This window comes from Macaca mulatta, chromosome 4 (assembly GCF_049350105.2).
Source record: "Macaca mulatta isolate MMU2019108-1 chromosome 4, T2T-MMU8v2.0, whole genome shotgun sequence".
Taxonomy (NCBI): Eukaryota; Metazoa; Chordata; class Mammalia; order Primates; family Cercopithecidae; genus Macaca; species Macaca mulatta.
In genome coordinates, this window is record NC_133409.1 from 79163133 (window position 1) to 79190279 (window position 27147).

Genomic DNA, 27147 nt, shown 5'->3' on the forward strand with positions numbered 1-27147 from the left:
AATTTGTTGAATTTCAGTCTTTTGCTTCAGTGGATAACCCAGTATTTATGTTTAGTACCTCATTGTATATATAACCATTTCTGTTCATGGAAATGGAATTGCTGAGTCAAAAGATATATGCATTTATAATTTTGATAGATTTCTTTTTTTTTTTTTTTTTTTGAGACAGAGCCTTGCTCTGTCACCAAGGCTGGAGTGCAGTGGTGTGATCTCATCTCACTGCATCCTCCGCCTCCTGGGTACAAGCAATTCTCCTGCCTCAGCCTCCTGAGTAGCTGGGATTACAGGTGCCTGTCACCACACCTGACTCATTTTTGTGTTTTTGGTAGAGACAGGGTTTCACCGTGTTGGCCAAACTGATCTCGAACTCCTGACCTCAAATGATCCACCTGCCTTGGCCTGCCAAAGAGCTGGGATTACAGACATGAGCCACCGCGCTTGGCCTTTGATAGATATTAAAATACACAGCTTTTGAAAATCTAGTATATATATTTATTGTCTGGAATTTCTCCTGTGGCCTACCTTCTAGGCCCCTTCTCTCTTTACTTACCCATTATCTTACTCTCTGAACCATTTTACCTCATTAGAGAATGTGAAGAAGATCTGGTTACTGGTTACTTGTGATTTAAACTATCTTAATATCTGAGCTGGGTGTGGTGGCTCATGCCTGTGATCCCAGCTACTTAAAAATTTGAGTTGGGAGGATCACTTGGGCCCAGGAGTTCAAGACCAGCCTGGGCAACATAGGGCAATCCCATCTCAAGGGAAAAAAAAAAGAATCTGGATGAATGAGTATTACTGACGGAGTCTAAATTCAGCTTGTTAGCCCTGCATGCCCCAGTAGAAATGGAGAAGCCACCGAGTTAATATCCACAGTAATGAGCACTCTCTGTCAATCCATTAATAGCATCATCCTTCTGCCTTCTTTATGAACACACCAACCCTACCTTTGCTTTCTCCCAGTGCAGCACTCAGTAAATGTTTTTGGAATTAAGATTTCCTGCCTTTAATGTGCTCACCATTGTCAGGCTCAAAAGTGAAGAGGAGCTGAAATTTCCTAAGTATGTGGGGATCTCACAGTCTGTTTTTCCTGGAGATCCAGTCTTAAGCATTGTTTTCACATGACTATTGTCACGAAGGCTTATTGTGTGTCGTAGGACTCCGTATTCATCCTATCTGGGCACAATTTCAGTCTGAATTTTAAGTTACCTGGTATTTTCATTATATCTTAGATAAAGTGGTTGGCAAACTACAGTCTGTGGGCCACATTCAATCTAAGGCCTGTTTTTGCATGTCCTCTGAGCCACGAATGGTTTTTACTTCCCTTTTTTTTTTTTTTTTGAGACAGAGTCTTGTTCTGTTGCCAGGCTAGAGTGCAGTGGCACAATCTCGGCTCACTGCAACCTCTACCTCCTGGGTTCAAGCGATTCTTCTGTCTCAGCCTCCCAAGTAACTGGGACTACAGGCACCCACCATCACACCCAGCTAATTTTTTGTATTTTTAGCAGAGACGGGGTTTCACCATGTTGGCCATGATGGTCTCAATCTCTTGACCTCGTGATCCACCCACCTTGGCCTCCAAAAGTGCTGGGATTACAGGCGTGAGCCACCGCACCTGGCTGGTTTTTACATTTTTAAAGATTTGTTAAAAAAAAAAAAAAAATGAAGAAGAGGAGAACTTAGACCCTGTGAAGCCTGCAAAGCCTAAAACATTCACTATTTAACTCTTTACAGAAAAAGTTTGCCGATCCTTATCTTAAACTAGTAGTTAAATGTTTTTTAACTGAAACCCAGTCAGGCCAAGCTCCGGTTTACAGAATAGGCACAGGAGGAGCTGCTCTGCAGGTGAAGTGGCGGCAGGGAGTGACCTCCCTCGCAAATGTTCTGTTTCCTCACAGCTGCTCCACACAGCCAAGGAGCCCTGGGCTCCTGGACACCAGTTTGCAAACTACTGTTCTGAGCATTCTCAAAAAGAATGATTTATAATTTTTCCCTTAAGCGTAATGGGTTGGTACTGACGTGCCTTGTGCCTATAGTTTATTGGCATTTTCTCCTAAGCACAAAAAACAGTTCCTATTTTCATACTATTTAACACACTTACTTTTTGGTGGGGGGAGATATAGCACAAATTATATTCAGGTCACGCATATGCTGTTGAATAGCATACTCACAGACTGGAAAGAAGAAAGCCTTGCACTTGTCCAGTTTACTGTCTTCATCCCTTTATCCCCCATCCTGCCGTGATGTCACATTTGAAGGGACAGAAGCCCTAAGAAATTAAATGATGTGCTCCAGGTCACATAGGCAGGGCCCAGGTCTTTTGATCCTTAGGACAGTTCCTTCTACAGCCTTCATTGTTTTCTGCTTAAATAATCATCCAGACATTGTTACCTAGAGTTTGAATTCTTGGTATTTTACTCTGTCATCTTGTATTTCTCAGTATCTTGCAGGACTGAGAAGAGGTGGTGGTGAGGCAGTCTTCAGATGATAGCTGCTTCTAAGAAGGACTGTGTAACTGTGTTTTGAAGGAAAATATCTATACATATTTGCTTATATATGCATGTATTAGTTTCTTATTGCTGTAACAAATTATTATGAATGTGGTGACTTAAGACAACACAAATTTATTATCTTATAATAATAAGATTTTGGTCAGAAGTCCAGATGTGTGGGCAGGGCTGCATTCCTCCTGGAAGCAGTCTATAGGGGAGGATCTGTTTCCTTGCCTTCTCCAGCTTCTAGAGGCTGTATCTCCCTTGACTTGTGGCTTCATCACTCCAACCTCTGCTTCTGTTAATCTTTGACCTCTAACCCTCCTGCCTTCCTCTTATAAGGACCCTGAAATTACACTGGGCCCACTTGGATAATCCAGGATAATCTCTGCATCTCAGGATCCTTAACCTTAATCATACCAGCAAAGTTCTTTTGCCATGTAAGGTGCCATATTCACACATTTTGGGAATTAGGATGTGAATATCTTTGGGGGCCATTATTCTTCCTACCACAATACATAAAATATCTGAAAAGGATATGAGAGCAGCTAGAAATCTTGGTTGCTCCTGAGGAGGGAAACTAGATGGCTAGAAATCAAGCACGGTAGGACGATCTTTTTTTTTTTTTTTTTGAGACAGGGTCTCACTTTGTCATCCAGGCTGGAGTGTAGTGGTATGATCTCAGCTCTCTGCAGCCTTGACCTCCTGGGCTCAAGCGATCGTCCCACCTCAGCCCCCCATGTAGCACTATCCAGCACTACCTCTTGGACAGGTATGCCCCTGACCAGCTCAATTTTTTGTATTTTTTGTAGAGACAAGGTTTTGCCATGTTTCCCAGGCTGGTCTCGAACTCCTGAGCTCAAGTGATCTGCCTGCCTGGGCCTCCCAAAATGCTAAGATTATAGGTGTGAGCCACTGCACATGGCCAGGAAGATATTTTTGAATGTTTATTTACACATATATATTCTTCATGTAATTAGTAAGCCTTCTGATGTTAGGAACTTAATGTTCACAGGTATATTCAAAATCTTAGATGCCAGCCAAGCATCTTGGTTGAGCAGTGATATAGATTTCTCAGTTGATTGATTTTAGCCAGCATTGATTTTAGCCTATGCACCATATTTGAGTTCAATTCAGAACACTTACTGAAGGCCCACTAGCACTTACTTGACCCAGTAGATGGTGGAGAAGTGTGTTGGTCACACTCAGTTACCTTTCGAGCAGCCTGTCCTTTGGAACGTTGTGCAGTGATGGAAATGTTCTGTCTGCAGTATTCACTTGGTGGCCACTACGCCACTGAGCACTTGGAATGTAGCAAATGCAACTTGAGAGACTGACTTTTTCATTTTAATTACTTACTTTTGATTAACGTAAATAGTCATGTGTCTAGAGGCTACCATATTGGACACAGCAGCTTTCGAGAAAAATGTAATGAGTTCTGAGATAGGTGATTTCCCAGGTCCGTCTTGAATAGCTGGGCCCTTGTTTAGCAATGAAGTACATTCTAAACCTTAAGTTCCTTATTGCCACTGGAGTTTGCTCCATGGAAAGAATGTAATGATGAGGGACTGAATCCCTAGGACCACACTGGAAGAGGGCTGCCTTGCCTGATATGGCAAGTATCTCATGGATCTCATGGCCTCAATGCTTCTGAAGTTTCCTGATGCTACTGAAATTGTTTCTATGAGCAAATTTATATGGGGTTTCTCCTCTCACTTTCTGGCTGTTGGAAGTGCATTTTTTAGGGGTACCTGGGGACAAGTCCTTGATGCTTTCCCAAATGGCACATTTACTCCCTTGGAGGGTTCCCCCATCTGCCATCCCCCTCCTGTCTCACCCTATCTTCCAGTTTTGAGTTTGCCATCTGGGGCAGGAAGTTTCCAAGAAACAGCAACTGAGAGCAAAATTCACCTCTTCCTTTTGTCTTCTTTTTATCTAAAGGTAGACTTAGTTTAAGTTCCCTTCTTCCTCTTTACCGCAACCCTGGAAATAGTGAACCTATCACAGAGGTCAGGGGCATACCTGTCCAGGAGGTAGTGCTGGAACTGCGGTCCTGGTGCCTGTCCACAGGTGTGTGGATTCGGACTCAGACCAGGAGCCCTTAGGTCTTCCTTGGTGTTTGTCACCTGTCAGCGTCCCCTCACACACCTCACCCTCTGAGATCTGCAGCCTCTGTGCCTGGTGGAAGAAGAGGCCAAGGGTCTAGGAAAAGAAGTGGAACAGACTGTGACTTCCCAGATTGCATCCCTCCCATGCAGTAGCGACATTCCGGAGTCCTAGGTCCTTGTTTTGGCTCTGCTGTTGACAGCTCTGACCTTACACTTACCACTCAGTCACTTGCACTTCAGTTTCCTAATCTATCAAAAGAGGCACACTTGGATATGTTAACTCTACGGTTTTGTGATTCTCACTGGGAAAATGGGAATTGAGGGAAAACCTCTGCCTGCTGCCATGGCTGCCTAGACAGTGTCCTTCTCCACCAGCAGCCTCATGCTCTTGCAGTAGTGAGAGGTTTTCTGTACTGTCTTCCCCTCAAGCATTAGAGAGGGTTTTGCCTCAGCAGGAAGGAGGACTTGCCCAGGGGCTGGTAAGCAGCAATGTTCCAAGGTCACACCAGAGAGGTTGAGGTTCCCATCATCCCTACGTTCTCCCAGAAGGGATGTCAGGCAGCAGGTGCCAAATCTTGGTGCTCGGCTTGGTTCAGCCTTTGTATCAGGGATGCGAGGCACAATCAGCACCCCACACATGAATCCAAAACTGAATGAGGGCTGCTGCTGTGAGCGTCCCCTGGCCGGCCGTGAGCCTTGTGTGTCTGCACAGTGGGAAGCGTGCCGTTGAGCCTGCCCGCTTTATAACAGGGCTCCCTGTGCCAGGTGGACTACAGCAGCGTCATCACATAAACATCCCCACTTCACTGTGAGTAACCTTTCTTTCCCCCCTCTGGATTTTAACTCTGATCCCTTTGTCCTTAACAAACAAGTATTCTAGGTCTGATGTGAGGCTGTACATAGACACTGTCTCATTATCCAGTTAATCTCTGTTTGCTGTTACAGATTCAGCCAACAGTGGCATTTGCCGGCCTTCAATTGGAAACCTTTTTCTCCATTGTCACTTATGGGAACTGCTGAATGACTCATTATGCCGTGGTCAGCCCTCTTGGGTTATTTGCCACAATAGGCCTGACCAGCCAGATTAAAGTGGGCAGTAACTCTAAGCTCCCTGTGTCATCAGTTCAGGATCTGTGTCCCCAGTCAGAGCTCTAAATTGAACATTGAGTTCAGCCTGTTTTGGATTAGTGCCTTAGGAGGCGGACACTTTGTCAGTCTGTGGAATGGATGGGTATGTGCATGGTACAAGTTAGGGATCCCAAGAATAAGGCAGAGGGCTGGGTGAGTCCCATTTTAGGGTACATGCAGATCACTGGGGAAGCATTGTTTCTGCCCCATCCCTGCAGGTTCTGATGTAGTTGTTCTAACGGGAGGCCTTGGACTGCATTTTAAGCATGCATTTGGGTGATTCCTTTTCCAGGTAAACAGCATCCTGAAAACAGTGTCCCAGGGGCTTTGGGGGAGTGATTGTTGCAGGTCTCATGTGGGACATCCAGGAAACAACTGTTTTTTTTGTTTGCTTGTTTTGGTGACAGAGTCTCGCTCTGTTGCCCAGGCTGGAGTGCAATGGCGCGATCTCAGTTTACTGCAGCCTCCACCCCCCAGGTTCAAACGATTCTCATGCCTCTCAGCCTCCTGAGTAGCTGAGATTACAGGCACACACCAACCCACCCAGCTAATTTTTGTATTTTTAGTGGAGATGGGTTTCACCATGTTGGCCAGGCTGGTCTCAAACTCCTGACCTCAAGTGATCAGCTCACCTCGGCCTCCCAAAGTGCTGGGATTACAGATGTGAGCCACTGTGCTTGGCCAAGAAACAATGCATCCCATTCCATTCAGCAACATTAATGCAGTCCACCCCAAAGTGGGACTCACCACATTCCTCTGCCTTATTCTTGGAGAGAATGGAAGACAAATAGGCTTTGTCTCACAAGCCAGCTCAGAGCAGTTAATAGTGGCTGCAGTGGTGAAGATTCTGAGGTCATGCTCAGCTTGCAGGGGTCAGCAATAGTGATGTCCTCCATAGGTGTGGATGGTACCTGTGTACCACACATCTGTCATCTTGGTGGCCTGGACACAGGGTCTAGAGACCAGGTCCTCAGCTGGCACAAGGCAGGCAGGCCAACATGCAGACTGTAATAAATCCTTACAGTCCTTGGCTACTTTTCCCTTCCTTCAAGGTTTTAGGGGTAGGTGTAGACAGCAGCAGATGCTATAGGATGTGATTTGCAGGTACAAAAGTATTTTCAGCTCTTTGGAGAAGGGAACTTTTGGAGTCTAAGATGCTTTTCTGGTGGCTGGGCTGTGAAGTCATCCACGAGGAAAGTTCATCAGATGCATCTGAATGTCACAATAACACTTCTTCCTCTTGTAAAAGGAAAGGCGTTGTAAAATGGATGAGTTGGCTTATGCCTTCTGATAACTTACCCCTGCCAGTGGAGCTATGGGAGGCGGGCCACTGAGATACCCAGTGGATAACCGTGGATGTTTGCTTAAAGTTTTGAAAAGGAAGAATTCAGTTGGATTTCTGCATGCAGAGAGAGGACGTTACCTGGGACCTAGTTTCAGAAGGAGGTTGCTGGCATTACTGATAGCGCAGTGAGAAGACCCAGCAGCACTGAAACATGTATGAGCTGCTGGAATGGCTTTCTTGTAAATTGTAACCAGCGCACCGTTGTTCAGCAAAGCCTGCCAGGGCAGCTCCAGCCTGGGCCAAGTATTCTCGAAGCCCGGAAAGCTCACATAAGATGCTTTTCCCCCCACTTACCTTATTAGCTTTCACCTAAGTGACATTGATGAAGCTCCTACTGTATGTTTAGCATTATACTGGGTGTTGTGGGGGATGCAAACAAAGTGGCTTAGTCCCCTGTCCCACAGGTACTTTATGCTCTGGTTGGGTAGATATGCCAAACACTGAACAAATTAAAAAAAAAAAAAGAAACACACACACTATTTCCATGCACTTTCTGTAAGGGGCCAGATGGATACATACAGCAAGGACCTTGGGATGTTCTCTTTGTTATTTACCATACAGCACAGAGTGACTGAGATGGGTACTCAGCTGTAAACAAGTACAGTCTGTGAAGAAGGCCACATGGTTCCTGTGGTAGTTGAAAGGGACAACACGTTGCAAACTGGGGCATGAGGAAAGACAGTGTGAGACCTGGACGGGAAGGGTGGTAGAATCTTCACAGGAGAAGGATTTCTGGGCTTACTGACTTGTACCAGCAGAGGCATAAACATACCAGGTGGAGAAAAGTGACAAGTAGAGCGTTTTGGGAAAGCATGGAATCTGGATGAGGGCTGAGCTCAGGATGCTATTGGTCTTCGAATGCCAGGGTGGGAGCTGTTGAAGGGTTCTGAGTAGGAGAGTGACAGACCAGCATGGTCTGTCTGGTAAGACTGGGCAGTGGGGTGGGAAGGGCCGTAAAGAGAGAAGCAGCAGTGAGGCAGGAATGGAGGCAGCATCATGGCCCGTGTGAGAACCTGACCTGGGTCCACTGGAGAGACACTCAAGAGAGACTGTGGCTTGAGGGACACTGTGAAGAAACTAATTACCAATGTCATCTGCCTTGAAAGATGTAGGCTTTTTTATCCACCGGTCAACCTCTTATGTTTTACAGATCCGGCCAGTTATTGAACAAACCTTTCCTTTTTCTAAAGTTCCAGAAGCCTTCCTGAAGGTGGAAAGAGGACACGCACGAGGAAAGACTGTAATTAATGTTGTCTAAATAAAAATGCAGTTTACTGATTGTTGGCGTTCTTATTTGGTGAGTGCCTGTGAGCCCAAATTTTTTTCTAGCATTTTTTCCAGATTAGATTATAAATTCCATGATACAAGCTTTAAAAAATAAGCACACCATTTTGGCCAGTAATCGATATAAAAATACCAGCACTTGAACTTGTCTGTAGTCAGTAAAAATTCCAGGTTTTTTCAAGCTGTTCTTTCACACTGGCTTTGCAGGTTGCTGTGGCACCTTCCATTTTACTAGCTTAAACTACTTTATTGTCTTTTTTGTTTTTGAGACAGGGTCTTGCTTTGTCACCTAGGTTGGAGTGCAGTGGCACAATCACAGCTCATTGCAGCCTTGACCTTAAGCGATTCTCCTGCTTCAGCCTCTCAAGTTGCTAGGACTACAGGTATGCACCACCACACCCAGCTAATTTTTTGTATTTTTAGTAGAGAGTTTCGCCATGTTACCCAGGCTGGTCTCAAACGCCCGGGCGTAAGCGATCCACCACGTCAGTCTCCCAAAGTGTTGGGATTACAGGCGTGAACCACCGTGCTGGGCTTGATCATCTTAATGTACCATACTAAAACTTTCAGTGTATGGATGGATGTCAGCATGAAGAGATCATTTAAAGCTAGTTCTTCTTGAATTAATCACCGAGCACCATTCTAACTGACCAAGGTTTCCTTTTTTGTTCCTCCACCATAATGTGGTCACCACATCTAAGTCTCTTAGTGTCATATATAAAAATCTGGCTGGTGATTCATTTGTTTATGCTCCTAATATTGAAAGGTGAGGGCAGAGTTTCTAACTTGTCAAAACCCTTACGTCTTGCATAAGGGGTAGGCCTGTTTCGGCAATTGAAACATGCTTCTCTGAGGGCTTTTCCATGGAAATTGCAGCCTTCCAATGGAGTCCAAAGCTCGCCACTTTGATGTCAAATGTTTACATTTAGATCTCTCTCCAGTCAACCCATTGCAGTGTGCACTTTTGAATATTCATTTACGGTAAGTGTTTTTACTTCCTAATATACTCATCCTCAGTATTGCACCTGAAATGCTTCCTTTAACTTTTGATGTAGACTTGTTTTGAGATTTCTGCTTGGTTTATTCCTGTTAGACACTCGTTTGGTAGCATGTATGTTAGATGTAGGCTTTTCTCTAGAATTGCTGGTCTGGTCTTACTACCGAGTTATTTCAAAAGAATAAAAAGTCTGATTTTCCAGGTGTAAATACCAACTGCTCTTGAATTCCATCTGGAGCAGCCTCAGCTCTTTTCCTGGAGGGCTCCCAGGTGGTAGTGGGAGTAAAATACTTGAGCCAGGACCTCACTCATCCTCGTTTCCACTCAGAAACCATGGCGTTTGGAAAGAGTGTCAGCAACACTTTCTTGCTGTTAAACCAGCACCCCTCAAACCTGCTTCATCCTAATCAGACATTTGTTTCTCATCTGCTAGCTGACTCTCTTTGAAGGGTTAGATGAGGGCTACTGAATGGACTCTCAGATTTCATCAACATAGTTAACCAGAAGCAAGTTTATTTAAGAGATCAGCTCAGCACAGGCCATTGTAGAGTGTCTTACCCCACCATATTGTAATGGTATACACAAAAGGCCTAAATTCTAAGCTATGCATCTAGGAACAAGACAGATACGTTGGATGCTGTTGTACCAGCGCCAATAATATTTTAAAACAAGATAAACTATTCCAGTGACCGGAATTGCCTACCACAGACTCCAGAGAAGATCAGCATTTTAGAATTAGAAACACACTTGAATAGATGGAAAAGAAACGAGTTGTTCTACGTGTGATAAGAGCACCAGTATTGAGTGATGAGGACAAAAAGAGGAAGAATATATTCAAGGAAATGTTTAGCACTTTTGTTCTTCAAAGCTAGAACCCAGTTTGAACAGCAGCGTATGGGCCAGTGTCTTGTCAGTAGTTAAGCAGTATGTTTGCATTCTTGAAATGCTTACTGCAGTTGAGGGTTCCAAGACTGCTTGAAGATTGATTTGACTCCAGTCAAATCATGAGTTCCAAGACTTGACCAGCAACATCCCTGAAGGTCTCTTTTCCTTCACGTTCTGGGGATAATTGCTGGTCGCCCTCTTGAGCCTTTCACACCTCATTTAGTGGCTACAGTGCCCCCAGGACCTGAGGCTGTCCACCAACAGCTGTACCCCGAAGCAATGGCTATAGAACACTGCAGGGCAGGCAGCCCCATGCAGGCCATGTGCAGATGCAGGTGGATAGAAGGGCAAGAAATTAGGCTAACAAATCTGAGTTTAGCAAAAATGTATATAACATTGCTTTAGCGCTTGTAGATGAGTAAGGATGGCTCATATATTAGGTCATGATAATAGTGTTCCAGTAGCAGCTATAAGAAAGGCATTAAACCACACTCATTTGTGACATTCTAGGGCAGCCCATGGATGAGTTAAAATAATTCAAATCCTGGCTGGGCGCAGTGGCTCAGGCCTGTAATCCCAGCATTTTGGGAGGCTGAGGCGAGCAGATTGCTTGAGCCCAGAAGTTCGACATCAGCCTGGGCAACATGGTGAAACCCCAACTCTACAGAAAAACAAAAATTGGCTGGGCTTGGTGGTGTGTGCCTATAGTCCCAGCTACTTGGGAGGCTGAGGTGGGAGGATCACCTGAGCCTAGGGAGGTAGAGGCTGCAGTGAGCCGCGATTGCACCACTGTACTCCAGCCTGGGTGACAGAGTGAGACCCTGAATCAAAAAATTAATAATCCAAATCCTACTAACAACTGTTACCATACTTTGACATGAAATTTTTAAACTGCATTAGTTTTTAATATGAACTAAAGGAAAGTAATATTTTGTTTAGAGTTCCTTAAAGGTGTGAAGACCTAAGGCTTTCCTACTGTGCTATGCAGCATATTTTAAGGTTCCAGAAAGTGTTTAAGGCCAAGAACCAAAATTACAGGCCTAATTAAGTATTTCTTCTCAGATGCTAAACAGTTCTCTACCTTTCAAACCTAAGCCTTTATCTTACCCTTTAAAGTGTAAGGGCTTTGTAGGCCTACAAAGTTGGTAGATTTGTTCCAGTTCTCTCCTGTCACTATCTTTGGAAATAATTTAAAATGTACACAGTCTTGAAGTCTTGGTATAACATTTTAAAAAATCACCCAAAAGCTGCTAATTAGGCAACCTGTTTAAGCAGCTACCAAAAATGAAAGGCAAGAAATGAAAGGAGGACAAATTATTGGCTTAAAGCTATGATAGTCTTTTGAAACGATGAGTAAGTTCTCTGAGTCATGGCAGCATGATTTAAGGTTGAATTTAGAATCAATGAAGGAGGAGTTGATCCACTTTCCAGTTGGATCTTCCATCAGCATTGTCCTTTTTAAAAAATAAGGTGACTGGAAGGACCTCCAGAAGATTCTTCTTCCTTCTTTGTTCAGGTTTATAGGACCATGGCTTCCCACACTTGTGTAAACTTCTCTTTGCTGACAGTGTTGAGGATAATGTGATTTTGATCATACTGTGTGCCCCCTAAAAGAAAGGAAGGAAAATAATAAAAGATGAATGTGCCCATGAAGGGTCTATAGTAGACACAATTTTCCCAACACCAGTACAGCAAAAGTAAGCAAGTAAACAAGGTGTAGAACGGCATGCCTCAAGGAGGCAAGGCAGGGAGGGAAGCCTGAGCCCCTGTGGGATGACAGGGTCAACCTGCCATAGGTGAATCTGTCCAGATCCCATCATCGGGGCACCAGCAGCTTCACACAGGACATCCCACTTCATGGGCTCCTTTTTCTACCCAGTTCTTAGGAGCTAGGCCACAGTCACTCGTACAATGTCTGAAATTCAAGGGAACTGGGAAAACTCAAGAGAAGGGAAAAGGAGTAAAGAGACTAACATATATTTGGTGGTGAGATGGTGGATTCGAGACACCAGTGAGGAAAGAGCAGGCAGTCCTGGCAGTAGTGGAAAGGTGGGAGGAATGGTTATTGAGGAACAGCATTTGCATGAACAATGAAAACGGGCTGTATTAGGTCAAAGGGAAGGTTTGAATGACACCCGGAAGTACACAAAGGGACAGGGTAGCATTGTCACTACTGGGGACTCGGTGGATAAAACTTCATAGCATTTAAGATGCTGAGTACCATTGCATTGTAAAACTATTATCATGAACTCTCTAACTCCCTTTTACCAGAATGTTTGTAAGATTTTCCAAAGGTGCTTACTAGATGTTTCAGATACTTTAGTGCTATAAACAGCCTCATGGCTTCTTTCTTTGGAGAAGTATCGTTAACAAAAGGGTTATCTGATTTTTTTTTCCAGTGTAGAATAAAGATCCCCTCAGATGACTTATCCTTTTTTTAGCATAAACCTCAGCACCAAGGATATATCAACAAAGACCCCATCAAAGTAAAAATCTGTGCATTTTGATGCAGGGAGTGACCGGTATTGAAAGCATGCTTCCTCCTTGGACCAAGAAGAAATAAACATTCTTTTCGCCTTTGAAGCAAAATATGAAAAAGTTTGAGAATTTACACAATAAATCTAGGTATTATAGTTGAGGAAGGAAATCGTCTCTTCTCTTGTGAGACTGATTTATCATCATTGATAATCTACAGCCTCTACACAGCTAGATGTATGGCTAGATGTACTGTAGAATACAAGGGTAAGGCGCTTTAGGCCTTTTTGTGTAAGTTTGTAGCAGTAGGGAAAAAGCGTTGCCACTACCAGCAAACGCTACGCTCTGCCCAGACAGAGACACACACAGCATATTCCGCCGAAATTTCAGGAAGTATTAACGCCACAATGTTTCTTTTCATACTTCATTATTATAGTATGTTAAAATACTTTTTGTATGTTAAAATACTTTTTGTATTTTAAGAGTATCTTTTGTATTTTAAAGGTGTCTTAAAATACTTTCATATAAATTCAACTAGAATCGTGAAGACTAGAAAGTTCTTGAGAAATAATTTGATTCATTCTCTTGCCTTTGGAAAGTATGTAAATTGTACAGACTTCATGTTTTTTAAAGTGAACATGAATCAGCTTCCACTGTTGTTACAAGGTATGTGGTCTAGAATAATACATGAATGTCTACCAAAAGAACTCATTTCCCAAACATAAGGAGATGAGCTAGAAGACAGATGCGTGATCTAATAACTCTTCGGGCAATTTTAATAGATAACAAGTGGCTCAGTAGTTGTAGCTAATGGAAATCACGGTCTGCTAGTTAAGTGCACCAACAGGAAGGGAAGTGTTTATATTTTCCTCTGCGTGGGGTGTGGGACGTGGCGCGCTGCTTTCTCATGTCCACAAGATGGCACCATTCTCCCAGTCTGAGAAAATTAAAATCAGTTTAACAATGAATTAACACTGTTGTAGCTAGCGGGGTGTGGTGGCAGGCACCTGTAGTCCCAGCTACTCAGGAGGCTAAGGCAGGATAATTGCTTGAACCCAGGAGACGGAGGTTGCAGTGAGCCAAGATCGTGTCATTGCACTCCAGCCTGGGTGACAGAGCGAGACTCCGTCTCAAAAAAAAAAAAAAAAAAAAAGACTGTTGTAGCTACTGTACTACTGAGAGTTCACAAATATACAGGATATTATGCGTACTCAACAGGCTCTTGAGTAATTTATATAGGGTCATTTAGGAAGGGGCTCTGGAGCTTTAAAAAGAAGTCTTAAGAAACGTAGAGTCCCACTGTTCATGTCAGAGCCAAGACAAGGAGTCAGGTGTCCTTCCTTCTGGTCCACTGCTGATGTAGCAAGTCAGCGACATCCTGTGTGCCTAGTGCATCTAGAACGTAAGCTGTCTGAAGCTAAGGAGGTGGCTTTTTTTTTCTCACTCTGGTGCCCTCCATGTCTAGCACTGAGCCTGCCACATAGTGTGTACCCCATGAATACATGTTGAAAGAATAAGAGAAGAAAGATCTAGCTAAGGATTATAGTGTCGTCCACCCTGGACATAGGAAGCAGATCACATTTGTAAAAAACAGGAAGGTTTAGTCAGATTTCCTTTGAGAACTAAATACCCTACTTTTTCTAACATTGCCTCAAAAACTCCATTTTTTCCAATTCAGTCACATTTCTTTGGTGTCTCTGGAGATTTTGAAACTCTTGTAAACACTAAAGCACTCTAGTTCAATAAAGTTTATCAAAATAAGAATAAAGAAAGATGTGCGTAAATCTTAACTAGTTTGAACCTCAGGTTGATCATCTATAAAATGAGTATTTCACCTGTCTACATATTGACAAATCTGTTGTACCAGATGTAATGTGAGGGAGCTGTACTATATGTTACTGTTCAGTTTCTGAATATTACATTTATTTTCTTATATCCAAGGGTACTGCTTGCATTTCATATGATCTTTGTGGTCTCCATCCAGCCTGTAGTTGCAGTGCTTAGTTTGTGTTCCCTAAGTGCCCCCTTAATGAAGGCAAAGGCATTGTTTGCCTCTGAGCATCTTTCCAACTTCTCAGATTCTGTGTGATTCTAAGTCCATTGTTTTAAGTGGGTTGGCCAAACTACCTACCTGGTGATCCAGAAGTGACACAGCCACTTTTGCTCCCCATACAGCTACCAAAGCCCCTGATGAAAATGTCCAGGCTCATTCTCCATTATCCATAAAAGTCGCTTTTTAAAAATCAGATTGCAGTGCTTTCTTTACCCCTACAACTTGTTTTTTTTAGACAAAGTCTCGCTTTGTCGCCCAGGCTGGAGTGCAGTGGCACAATCTCAGCTCAGTGCAACCTCTGCCCCCCGGGTTGACACGATTCTCCTGCCTCAGCCTCCCGAGTAGCTGGGACTACAGGCGCCCACCACCATGCCTGGCTAATTTTTTTGTGTTTTTTAGTAGAGACGGGGTTTCATCAAGTTAGCCAGGATGGTCTCGATCTCCTGACCTCGTGATCCACCCACCTCGGCCTCCCAAAGTGTTGGGATTACAGGCGTGAGCCACCGCGCCTGGCTCTTTACCCCTACATCTTGAACTTTAATGACAGCATTGGCCTAAATCCCTGATTAAAGTAAAATTGAGTCATTTTGTAGTGATGATTTAAAATAGAGTATGTAATATACTCATAAAAATTTAAAAAAGTAATGGAGTATGTAGTACTACGGTTACATTATCACCAGTTTGCTAAATTTACAAAACAATTGTGCTTTCCTGATAGGGAATAAAAAAGTGCCCATTAATTTAAAGCAGAATTACCCCAGATGACGTGAATATAACACTGTCTGCTCCTGTCAATAGCAACAGCACTAGTTCACTGAGTTCCCACACAGAGGTTAGGTCATTCTTATGTTGTTTTAAAATGACCATCGGGGATTCTCCGGGTGTGGGCCTCAGACCAGCAGCATTGGCAACACCTGGGAACTTGTTAGAAAAGGAATTCTCAGGCCCCACCCCAGACCTACAGACTCAGTCTCTGAGGATGTGGCCCCACAGTCTAGTTTAACCCACCCTCCAGGTGATTCTGATGCAAATAAAGTTTGAGGACCACCACCCTAAATTTATTTCCCCCAAGCACCATCAATTCACTCCTTATTAGCTTCACTGAACACATATTGCATTGAAATCCTCTAAGCTGTGTTAATTCCTTTGAGATCTTAGATCCTTTCAATGAAAGGTCACGTGTATACTTGAGAATCATCAACTCTACTGAACTAAGTGCAATCATGGCCTTTCAGCTTGTGATTTTTAGTCTAATATAATAAAATAAATGGTTTGAAGTCAGCCTATGGCCAGATTCTGGTTCAGCAGTTACAGCTGGGAGATTGTGGCTAAACTGGCCAACCCCTTTGAACTTCCCTTTTTTTTGTCTGTAAAATTGGGGAGAAGAGGGAGAGGGGATAATGTAGACCTCATAGGGCGGCTATGAAGATGACAGGAGACACTGTACTGAAAGTGGTTAACACAGCAGCTGGCACATAGTAGGCGCTCTCTACTGTTACTACTAATAATACATTCATCATCATTTTCAAAAGTTATGGATAGATTTTTCCTTAACTAAAAGACATACACATTACAATAAAAATAAGGGAAGTGACCCTTACCTTTGACATCTAAAACTAAATTTGGCTTCAACTTGCTATAAATCCTGCCGTCGGACTTCAAGCTCCAGAACTGGCTGTCAGCATTCTGGTCCAGGGCCAGGCCTAGCTTGGAGCCGGATGTTACCAGGCTGCCCACAATCGTCAGGCAGCAGTCTTCTGCTATCTGCTCGGTGGAAAAGACAAGATAGCTTAAATATGTATCCAGCTGTAAGTCTCATAGCAATGGTTTCTCTGGTTACCTTGATCTTTAAAATTATCTTAGTTCCTAGCTTCATTTACCCCACATGAGGCAGTTCAGCTCTTAGCCAACTAGAATCGGACAATAAATATTTATGCCCTTTATTTCAGATGACATGAATGATGGAAAAATCTCAATTTTTGTGCATCGTAAGACTTCTGCCCTTTGCAAGACTATCTTACTAGTAGGGAAAGCTTCAGAACATTAAAATTGCCCATCATATTTTTGCCTGCCATAAGTGACCACGATCCCAGGCAGGTTCTGTAGCTATGTCGCCCTCTGACATCTCCACCTCTGCTTGGCCTGACCTTCCAGTATATGACTGCACCTCTAATTTTGTAGCACTGGGTGGCTAAAGGGCATTTTATCATTTTAAAATTCAGAATTGCATTTATTAGCGTCTGTCGTTCCTTCATGAGAATTAAAATTTTCTAAACCGGCATGCTTTCCAGCTATGAAAAGAGAAAAATGCAGACTCATTAGAGGGTGTTTCAATGCAAAGATTTTATGAGCCCTTCCCTGAAGTGAGTCTACCCTTATTATATAAATAATGTATGACAGTCATGTTCACATGCCATTAACAAATATTACTGGCCAGGTGCAGTGGCTCACAACTGTAATCCCAGCCCTTTGGGAGGCCAAGGCAGGCGGATCACGTGGTCAGGAGATGGAGACCATCCTGGCCAACATGGTGAAACCCCATCTCTACTAAAAATACAAAAAAGTTCGCTGGGCGTGGCAGCATGTGCTTATAGTCCCAGCTACTTGAGAGGCTGAGGCAGGAGAATCGCATGAACCCGGGAGGTAGAGGTTGAAGTGAGCCGAGATCGTGCCACTGCACTCCAGCCTGGTGACAGGGCAAGACTCTGTCTAAAAAAAATTGAAATAAAATAAAGTGTATTATTCTATATTGAGATGAAAGCACTTGATAATCTAGGAGACTTTTTCTCATTGACCTATTGAATCCAAAGTTGTTAAATAACATCACTGAAATGTCTGTTAGAAATAACTGCCGAAAGGCACCATTTTCTTGGCTTGTTTAAGACAATGCAAAGGCAGAAAGCTTCTTTTCTTGCTTCTATATTACAACTACTTCTGTTTCTCCTGCTAGTTCTTCTATGCATGTCCAAACAGTACTTCTGTTTACGGAAAGAATTCCCCCTCCAGCACAACAGACCCAGTTAACGAGTTGTGCTCCTTTCCAAAAGGCTGTGTTCCTTCTGCTGACTCATGGGGAACCAGGTTGTTTTTTTTTTTGTTTTGTTTTGTTTTTTAAAGAAAATCAGGAGCCAACGGTCAAGCTCATAAAAATCAAGGAATAAAAAAGTTTTATCTACCATAGAAGCATGAGCTTCTTTCATAAAAATCTTACTACAGTCAGCTTTTAAGTGTCTGTTAATAGCAGGAACGGTGCAGGAGGGAGACGGGCCATTTTCCAATTTACAGCGTATGACACTTAGGAAATGGACTGTGTAGTACACAGCGGGATCTCTTTACCCTTCATCCTATTCTTTGGATTTCCCCAAAACAGAAACAAACCAAGAGTGATTTTTGTTGACAGGGCTGGAGCTTATAGTTTGTTTCTGTAACAGTTACGTTAAGGAAAAAGGGAAGAAAAACACTTCCTTTTTCTACTACTATATAAAAATCAAGCATAGAAGTAAATATTCTATCTTGGATCAGTGCTATATTTACCTTTCATTTTAAGTTCCTAGACTGGTTCTATCAGAGCTAGGATATACTGTCATGAAAAAAAGTTCATTTCTGAAAGTACTCCAGGAAATTGTGAAATTTGCATCTACTTGAAGAAAAGATCAAAAGCTTATGAAAGGATGGTCACCTCCTAGCAAAGGCATCACAGGCCCCCATGGAATCCTGAAGCTCACCCTGCATTTGATGCATCCTTCTTGATAGATCCAAATCTGATCATCGGCCCCAACATCCTCCATGACCTGTATCCTCAGAAGCTTCAGATCCTCTAAGTTTCCATTGGTTGACATGAATAACCCTGTTGCTTTGTTTCGAAGTCTGAAATAAATTCGCTTCTAGAAGACAAAAACCCCAGCAGTCGTCATACAAGATGTGCTGCTGGAAGCACTGAACAAGCATTAATATCAGGAAGAATCCAAAGTGTTTATGGATTAAGGGTAATTACTATACTCCAGAGTCTCAGAGGTTTTAGATTTTCTCAATGAGAAGAGTTTGACAAAAATGTCAAAGTGCCTGAGGCAGGGTGCCTGCCTGTGGATAACTGCCTTTGATGTTCAGTTTTATGGCATTCTGAAGCAGCCACACCTCTTAGCACCAGAAACTGAGCCCAGATTATTGGGGCGGGGAAGGAGTTTATGGGGTGAGGCCAATTATAAACTGTGAATTAAAAAATTGGATAAAAAGTTGGATTGCATTTACAAAAAAGAAATTTCAGAGAAGAGTCTATACAGAGCATGGAGAAGAAGAAAATACCTGAACAAAAGGTCGTAGAGAACCTATTTGGCGACAGCCACTGAATTCATACCAATTAGGTACTTCTGCGGGTGACAAAAGGAACTGTCGCCCTCTGTAATTGCCATATTCATAAGTAACCCATCTGAAAACAAAAGCAAATAACCACAGTAAGTGGCAATTTTCATTTGACAGTGGACCCCAATTACATTTATTTTTAGAATGCTTTCCATTTCTAGACTGAACTATATACTTTTAACATACATTGGGGGAAAAATGAAGATCTTTTCTAGAACACTTAAGTAATTTCTTGACAAATAGCAAAATTTTGCTATGTGAGTACTTATGCCAAAAAGTTCCATTCTTGAAAAGAAATAGGTAAGTTCTTTCCTCCATAAAGCAATGAAATATTGTCTTTTAGTGGATTCCTCAGTTATTCCTGGGAACTATTCATAAAATAGCTTCAGTTGTAATAATGGATCTTTAAGTTGTTTAAGTAGTTAATATTTCCAAAGCTCTTAGTAGGTGCTAAATAGGGTTAAATAATAAGTTTTGTCTGCAATGAGAGTAATCTTTGTTAAATCTAAAAAACTGCTAAGATACTCAGTTCCCTTCTGCTCAGATGCTGCTGCTGCACACCTGAGGAAGTATGGGTTCAAGTGCAGACCGGCGTGGAAGCAGCCCAGCGCCCTCCTCTCTTGCATATTACATCAAGGAAGAATGCACTCTACTTTTAATCCAGGAACTTAAATCCTGGATAAAATTTTATCATTTTAGTCATCTTATGATAAAAACAAAATATTCAAACCTGCTGCAAAAAAATCACCTGTAATTCTACCACCCTAATATTCTATAATTTTTTTTTTCAGGTAGGTCTCACTCTGTTGCCCAGGCTGAAGGGCAGTGGCACGATTACAGCTCACTGCAGTCTCAACTTCCCAGACTCAAGTGATCTCCCACCTCAGCCTCCTGAGCAGCTGGGACTACAGGCACACACCACCACACCCGGCTAATTTTTGTGTTTTTAGTAAAGTCAGGGTTTCAACATGTTGCCCAGGCTTGTCTGGAGCGGCTGGGTTCCAGTGATCTGCCCGCCTTGACCTCCCAAAGTGCTGGGGTTACAGACGTGAGTCACTACGCCCAGCTTCTGTGATTTAAAAAAAATTTTTTTCTTAGATGGAGTTTCACTCTTGTTGCCCAGGCTGGAGTGCAGTGGTGTGATCTCAGCTCACTGCAACCTCCACCTCCCGGGTTCAAGTGATTCTCCTGCCTCAGCCTCCCGAGTAGCTGGGGTTACAGGAGCCCACCACCACACCTGGCTAATTTTTGTATATTTTAGTAGAGATGGGGTTTCACCATGTTGGCCAGGCTGGTCCTGAACTCCTGACCTCAGGTGATCCACCCGCCTCAGCTTCCCAAAGTGCTGGGATTACAGGCAGGAGCCACTGCGCCCAGCCCGGCCTGATTATTTTTTAAGTAGATGTAGCCCACCTCAACATCTGTTGTACACAGGTAGACCATACCTATTGTTTTTGTGAATAAAAGAAAAATACTTCCTTAAAAACATATATTACATTGATAGTACTCATTCATTTTTATATTTTTCAAAAGTATTCAAAGTTGAGGGAAAAAAATCTTTCCAAGTTGACCTTTAATCATTTGTAGAACATCTGCCAGTCATTCCCAGCTAACGAAAATCTCAGCCCTGAGCTCCAAAATCAGAGGACTTGCTTTATTTAAAGGGATAAGAAAAGTCAGCTCTTTCTTACTTGCTAGACTATGAGAGGTGTTAAAGACAAAGTCCTTACCTTAAATAAACTAAAAATCTGGATAATGAAATAAAAGATGCTTTACACTTTTCCCAGTGGAAAAGTGTTCTAGAAAGGTGCATAATTATTAACCCTTACAGAAAGTAAGAGAAATGTAATATAAGAGAGGCAGAACTCTGATCAATTTTTTTTTTTTTTTTTTAATATGAGGTCTTGCTCTGTCACTCAGACTGGAGTACAGTGGCGTGAACACGGCTCACTGCAGCCTCAACCTACTGTGCTCAAGTGATCCTTCGGCCTCAGCCTCCTGTGTAGCTGGGACCACAGGCATGTGCCACCACACCTGGCTAATTTTTAAATTTTTGGTAGAGATGGGGTCTCACTTTGTTGTCCAGACTTTTCTTGAACCCCTGGATTCAAATGATCCTTCTACCTCGGCCTCCTAAAGTGTTGGGAGTACAGGCGTGAGCCACTGTGCCCAGCCCAAACTTGATTTTTAAAATGATCTATTTTATTGAGTCAACGAGTAGGTAACTCACATGCCACCAATAACCTGAACAGAGCGTATTTGCGTGTTGAATCCCAGGGATCGGAGATTAATGGTTTCTGCATTAAGTTCAATCTTTTTTCCTTTGAAGTCTTCTCTTTCAAAGAGAATAATGGTTGGTTCAGAAAATTCCTGTTGAGGAACAAAAACAATGTTCTGTTATTCATCTTTGTTAATAATTCAAACTTATGTGAAAATCATCTTGTTACAAGGACAAAGCACAAAAAATCTGCCAGATTTGGCCTTTCCATCAACTCCTTTTCCCAGGGGGCCCAGATGTTTGTATCCTCCAAGCTAGAGGGAGCACAGAGGGACAGTTAGTTTTCCCATTGCATAGGAAGGCAGGTAAATATAAACAGTTCGTAAACCAGGAAAACAAATTCCAGGCACAGAGAAATGGGTATATGCTGGGAATATCAACACTTCTGATGGCATTTTTTTGGTTTTGTTTTGTTTTGTTTTTTTGAGACGGAGTCTCGCTGTGTCCCCCAGGCTGTAGTGCAGTGGCGCAATCTCGGCTCACTGCAAGCTTCGCCTCCCGGGTTCCCGCCATTCTCCTGCCTCAGCCTCCTGAGTAGCTGGGACTACAGGCGCCCGCCACCACGCCCGGCTAGTTTTTTGTATTTTTAGTAGAGATGGGCTTTCACCGTGGTCTCGATCTCCTGACCTTGTGATCCGCCCGCCTCGGCCTCCCAAAGTGCTGGGATTACAGGCGTGAGCCACCGCGCCCGGCCGGCATTTATTTTTGACTTAACCATTTTCACTGGGACAAGGAGAGGCTGGAAGGTCATGGACATAAATGTTGAGGGTCAGAGGGCTGTGGCATCTGATGTTTAGTCGCTTAGTGTACGGTGGTATTGCCTGATCAGGGGACCTTCCTCTTGTATGTATTTTCAAATGTCTTTTTTTTTTCAGTTCATCAATAAGATAATGATCTGTGTACTCATGCTCCCAAACTTTCCTGTAGGAATCATTGTCAGGAGGAGGGAAAAAAACAACAGGATGGAAGCTCTATGTTCAAACTATCAATCATTTTAAAGAAGACAACAGCACAAACATTCACTGATTTTCAGCAAAATGAAAAGTTGGCAGCTTATGCCTGTTTTTTCAAATTATAGACACTTTTGACTCTACATTAATCTGTAATGATAATACTGCTAAGATCATAAATGATGCATTAAAAAGCACGTGGGAGGCCAGGCACGGTGGCTTATGCCTGTCATACCAGCACTTTGGGAAGCCGAGGTGGGCGGATCACTTGAGGTCAGGAGTTTGAGATTAGCCTGGCCAATAGGGCGAAACCCCATCTCTACTAAAAATACAAAAAAAACACAAAACAACAACAACAACAAAATTAGCCGAGCGTGGTGGTGCATGCTTGTAATCCCAGCTACTTGGGAGGCTGAGTGAGAGACTAGAGAATCACTTGACCCCAGGAGGTGGAGGCTGCAGTGAGTCAAGATCACGCTACTGCACTCCAGCCTGGGCAACTGGGTGAGACTCCATTTCAAAAAAAAAAGCATGTGGGATTACAATTTTTTCCCTATCCTGCTTAAAGTGTGTGGAAAGGGTGTAGTACCTTACTGCTTCATTTGTGTGGATGTGTCCTGACTTGTAAAAAAGATTTTGTCTATCAGTAAACAGAGCATGTTAGTGTGTAGAAGTAGTTTGTATGGTCTAGGAATTAGTTTATATAAAACATACACGGAGGAAAGAAGACAAAAATTATAGTAGTATTACTACTTTGCACTTTGATTGCACTTTTGAGATGGCATGCCCAAAAATGTTCTAAACACTTTAGTATTAAAAAGCAATTAAATAATTTTGAACTATTAAGTCACAAAGATATGTAGTCTTCATATGGGTAAAACATTCATTTCCTCACAATTAAAACATAAAAAGATGTCATCTATAGCCTCAGAGTGTTGTGAGCATATATGCCAAGTTCTGGTTGAGGGAAGGCATTGACATTTTCAAATATATACTTGTAGGTAGCTTTTAGAATTCTAGGCAGAATAACAATCCAGGTCTTATTTCATTACTTGTAAGCTAATGAATCTTACTACCTCATTTCATGTTTCACTGCTACTATTTTCATGTCTTAGCAGCATTTTTGCTATTTAAACAGGCAGGCAGGGATGAGATGAAAACCAGCTCACATATGTTCTTCCTACCTTTCAAACTAAAAGGACCAACTACGTGTGTTTAAAGCTTTTTATGAGAAAGCAGTTACCAAAAACGAATAAAAATTTCAGAAACTACAGATACTTCCAGACTTTAATATTTGAACATGATCTTGCAGTTTTGTTCTATCGAATATTGCTTCAGCTACATCAAACTGAAAGATTTCTGTCCAAAAGAGGGCACTATAATCTGGATTAGCACATAGTGACAAACTGGGAGAAGTCATTTGATTGCAAATCTCTAAAATACAGAATAATAGACTAAAAACCTATAAGAAATTTCTTCAACAATAACAACCAAAGATAGAGGAAGCCAAATTGCAAAGGATACAATACACAATTAGCTGAATAGAAAATGCAAATTATAAATGAGAGATACCAGCCTCACTAATAGTGAAATACAAATTAACCCAACCACAACATAATGCTTTCTGCTCATTCTATCAAGTTGACAAAAATTAGAACGACAGAATATTCAGTAATGGCAACAATGTGGGAAGCAGGAACCCACAGGGACTGCTGGTAGGAGTCTCAAGTGGTGGGATCTGGCAGTGCTGAATGAAACTGCCTGTTCTTACATGTGAAATCCAGTAATTCTACTCCTAATACATAGTCCCAAGAGACTCCCACACAGGTCCGTAGGGATATGCATATGAGGATTAAGTGAGTAAAACAGGGTGGTGGAAAATGTGTACCAGTTAGAATCAATAAACTAGATGTACACAGAGGCAAATGCACAGTTCCACCTCCAAGCCCTTAACTTACTTTAAGAGCAGGTTCTACCTGCTGGTTACCTCACTCTGACCATCAGCTATGTGAGGCATACATTTCTGCAACACTATTCACAATGATATACTTACAACATCTATAAAACGAAGAGACTTGAAAGTTGCTCCAGGCGGGCATCCCATTGCAGACAGACAAGGATAATGGCCTTCCTCCAACACGTATTGATTACCAGTGAAATTTTCTCCATCATATACAACCCAGCTACAATGGGAAAAACCACACACATGCACAGAGTATGCAACTTGAGTACTCCTATTCAAGATGTCTGATTTTTAGAGGCAGCCTGCTATAAAATAAACACAATGCTTATGGCAAACAGAGTTCTTTCTTCAAAAATATTTGGATATATTTATTGCATTTCTGCTTGTGGCAAATTAATATTCATAAGACAGTTAACTTTGCATTTGGGAAATAAACTTCTTTCTCCATGTTCTTTCTGACTTCCCCAGCCTCCAGCCTTCCTTGCACTTCTCATGGGTGCCACCTTTTTTGCCCAGCCAGTGGAGCTTCAAGCCCTCAAGTCCTCTTTGAATAAACCTTCTTCAAGCTTCGTGACTAGTTAATCACCAAGGTCTATTGATTTGGTCTATTGATTTCCTTCCAAAATTTCTCACACACTCCTCTATCCTCATTTCTAATACCTCTGCACTGGGCCAGGAGTCAAAATACTATAGTGACTTAAGTCACTTAGCCTCTCTGGTATCAACATTATTCATAAAATGGTGATTTGCCATGCTTCCCTAGAAGTTTGTGGGTTTTTTTCTTTTTCTTTTCTTTTTCTTGGAGGCTAGGGGGATGGAATCTCGCTCTGTCACCCAGGATGGAGTGCAGTGGCGTGACCTCGGCTCACTGCAACCTCCGCCTCCCAGTTCAAGTGATTCTTCTGCCTCATCCTCCTGAGTAGCTGGGACTACAGGTGTGTGCCACCACACCCAGCTAATTTTTGTAGTTTTAGTAGAGACAGGGTTTCACCATATTGGCTAGGCTGGTCTCGAACTCCTGACCTCATGATCTGCCCGCCTCAGCCTCCCAAAGTGCTGGGATTACAGGTGTGAACCACCACACCCGGCCTTGTTGTTTTTAACCCAACAAATGCCTTTTGAGGATTGTGTGCCAGGTACTTTTCTATTGCTGGGTATACAGCAGAGAACCAAAGTCCCTGCTCTCCTGAAGTTAATACTCTAGTGAGCTGAGACAGGTAATTTTCAACGTGCACAGGACTGGTGGTAATAAATGAAACAGGCAGGGGATAAAGAGGAGCAGGGACGTGGTAGCACTATGTCCAACAAACTAGGAAGCTTTACTGTCCATCTATGTGTGTGTGTGGTTTTTTTTTTTTTTCCTGAGACAGAGTCTTGCTCTGTTGCCCAGGCTAGAGTGCAGTGGTGTGATCTCAGCTTACTGCAATCTCCACCTCCTGGGTTCAAGCATTTCTCCTGCCTCAGCCTCCCAAGTAGCTGGGATTACAGGTGTGTCATCACAGCCGGCTAATTTTTGTATTTTTAGTAGAGATGGGGTTTCCCCATGATGGCCAGGCTGGTCTCGATCTCCTGACCTCAAGTGATCTGCCTGCCTCGGCCCTAAGTGTTGGGATTATAGGTGTGAGCTGCTGCACCCGGCCTCCGTCTATGTATTTGAATGCAAAGTCAGTGCTTTTCTGCTGTGCAGTACTAAAGGATAGGATAGCATTGTTTCAACCATAAAGAACCACATGATTAAAGGCACTATTACTACTATTATTAAGAGACTTACATCCTCAACACCTCTTGCACAGATTGCTCCAAGGCTTTCCTGACTGAGTTTCCCTGACTTTGGGCTCTCCCCTCCCTATGAAGCTTTTGTACATGGATTGTTTCAGCATGGCACTTTGAGCCCATTGCCTTTGCCCTGCGTCTTGTGTTTCCCATGGAAGCCACCTAAACTCAGTGTGCTCAGCTTTGCTTCTCCTCCCAGTACAAAGCCCTCCCAGCAAGCAGGACTAGTGGCTCCCTGATCCGCATGTCCACCGGCTCCACTCCAGCATGCACTTTCCACCTTCCTGTTAATGCAGAGTGCCGATCCTGTCCTTACCTACCTGGAAAAACAATCCTCCTTGGGAGGTACCGTGGATTAACTAGAGCCCAACTCTCCCTTTCTAGATGATGGAAAGGCATACAGAGTAAAGAACCTGCTCTGAATTCCATTACACAATGAGATGATCTTCAGCTTCTCCAACCAGCCCAGAAGCCCGTGTCCTCTGGCATCTGGTACTCAGATGTCGCAAATCCCGCCATTGGACTAAGATGGTGGTTTCACATAGTGCCAAGCACCTAGCAGGCATCACTAAATACTTGCTGATGTGTGAATTCTGTTTTACTTCAGTGATTCAGCTCTGCCAGGCCATTGTTTTACTTACCTGCCTCCTGAAACTCTGCAAGACTTGGTAGAAAATGAATCATCAATTTGACTTGTTGTTTCTTCAAAACTTTGACTGTGACCTTGAAACTGTGGTTCTGAAAACAAGTGAATCTTTGAAAAAGTAAACAGAAACACAAAAAATTATTTTCATAAACACATTAACTAATTTAGCCTTTGAAATGATGACCCAAACATGACCTGTTAACTTTTGTTACAGTAAACTGGTGTGAATTTTATAAATCCTTTAATTTTCCATGTCTACATTCATGATCAATTAGAAACATGTTAGCTGCACCATTCATGACTGTTTATTTAATTCAGAGACATCAAAGTAAAATGCAACAACAGAGGTAACTTTCTATAGAACACCCTGTTGTGAAGCTGTGGGGCATTTTAAAGCTTTATTGTGGCCAG

General features: G+C 42.7%; 2 protein-coding genes across 5 annotated transcripts in view; one reads left to right on the top strand and one right to left on the bottom strand.

Moving 5' to 3' along the window:
- The window catches only part of RTN4IP1 (reticulon 4 interacting protein 1), a 56230-nt gene extending 47878 nt beyond the window's left edge, over nucleotides 1–8352 (top strand). For 2 of the 3 annotated variants that reach the window (XM_028847305.2, XM_015137009.3), the window contains exon 9: nucleotides 8224–8352. In XM_028847305.2, the coding sequence (XP_028703138.1) occupies nucleotides 8224–8331 (108 nt within the window). In that variant the 3' untranslated portion in view covers nucleotides 8332–8352. Of the gene's footprint in view, nucleotides 1–3131; nucleotides 3265–8223 lie in introns of all 3 variants that reach the window. The other variant, XM_077999636.1, reaches the window with a different exon arrangement.
- Nucleotides 8353–9850: 1498 nt separating this feature from the next.
- CRYBG1 (crystallin beta-gamma domain containing 1) overlaps nucleotides 9851–27147 on the bottom strand; it is a 214597-nt gene continuing 197300 nt past the window's right edge. For both annotated transcript variants that reach the window (XM_077999635.1, XM_015137008.3), the window contains 7 exons: nucleotides 26732–26844; nucleotides 24408–24537; nucleotides 21357–21496; nucleotides 19070–19193; nucleotides 18493–18651; nucleotides 16369–16531; nucleotides 9851–11846 (listed from right to left, as the gene is read on the bottom strand). In XM_077999635.1, the coding sequence (XP_077855761.1) occupies nucleotides 11758–11846; nucleotides 16369–16531; nucleotides 18493–18651; nucleotides 19070–19193; nucleotides 21357–21496; nucleotides 24408–24537; nucleotides 26732–26844 (918 nt within the window). In that variant the 3' untranslated portion in view covers nucleotides 9851–11757. The remainder of the gene's footprint in view (nucleotides 11847–16368; nucleotides 16532–18492; nucleotides 18652–19069; nucleotides 19194–21356; nucleotides 21497–24407; nucleotides 24538–26731; nucleotides 26845–27147) is intronic.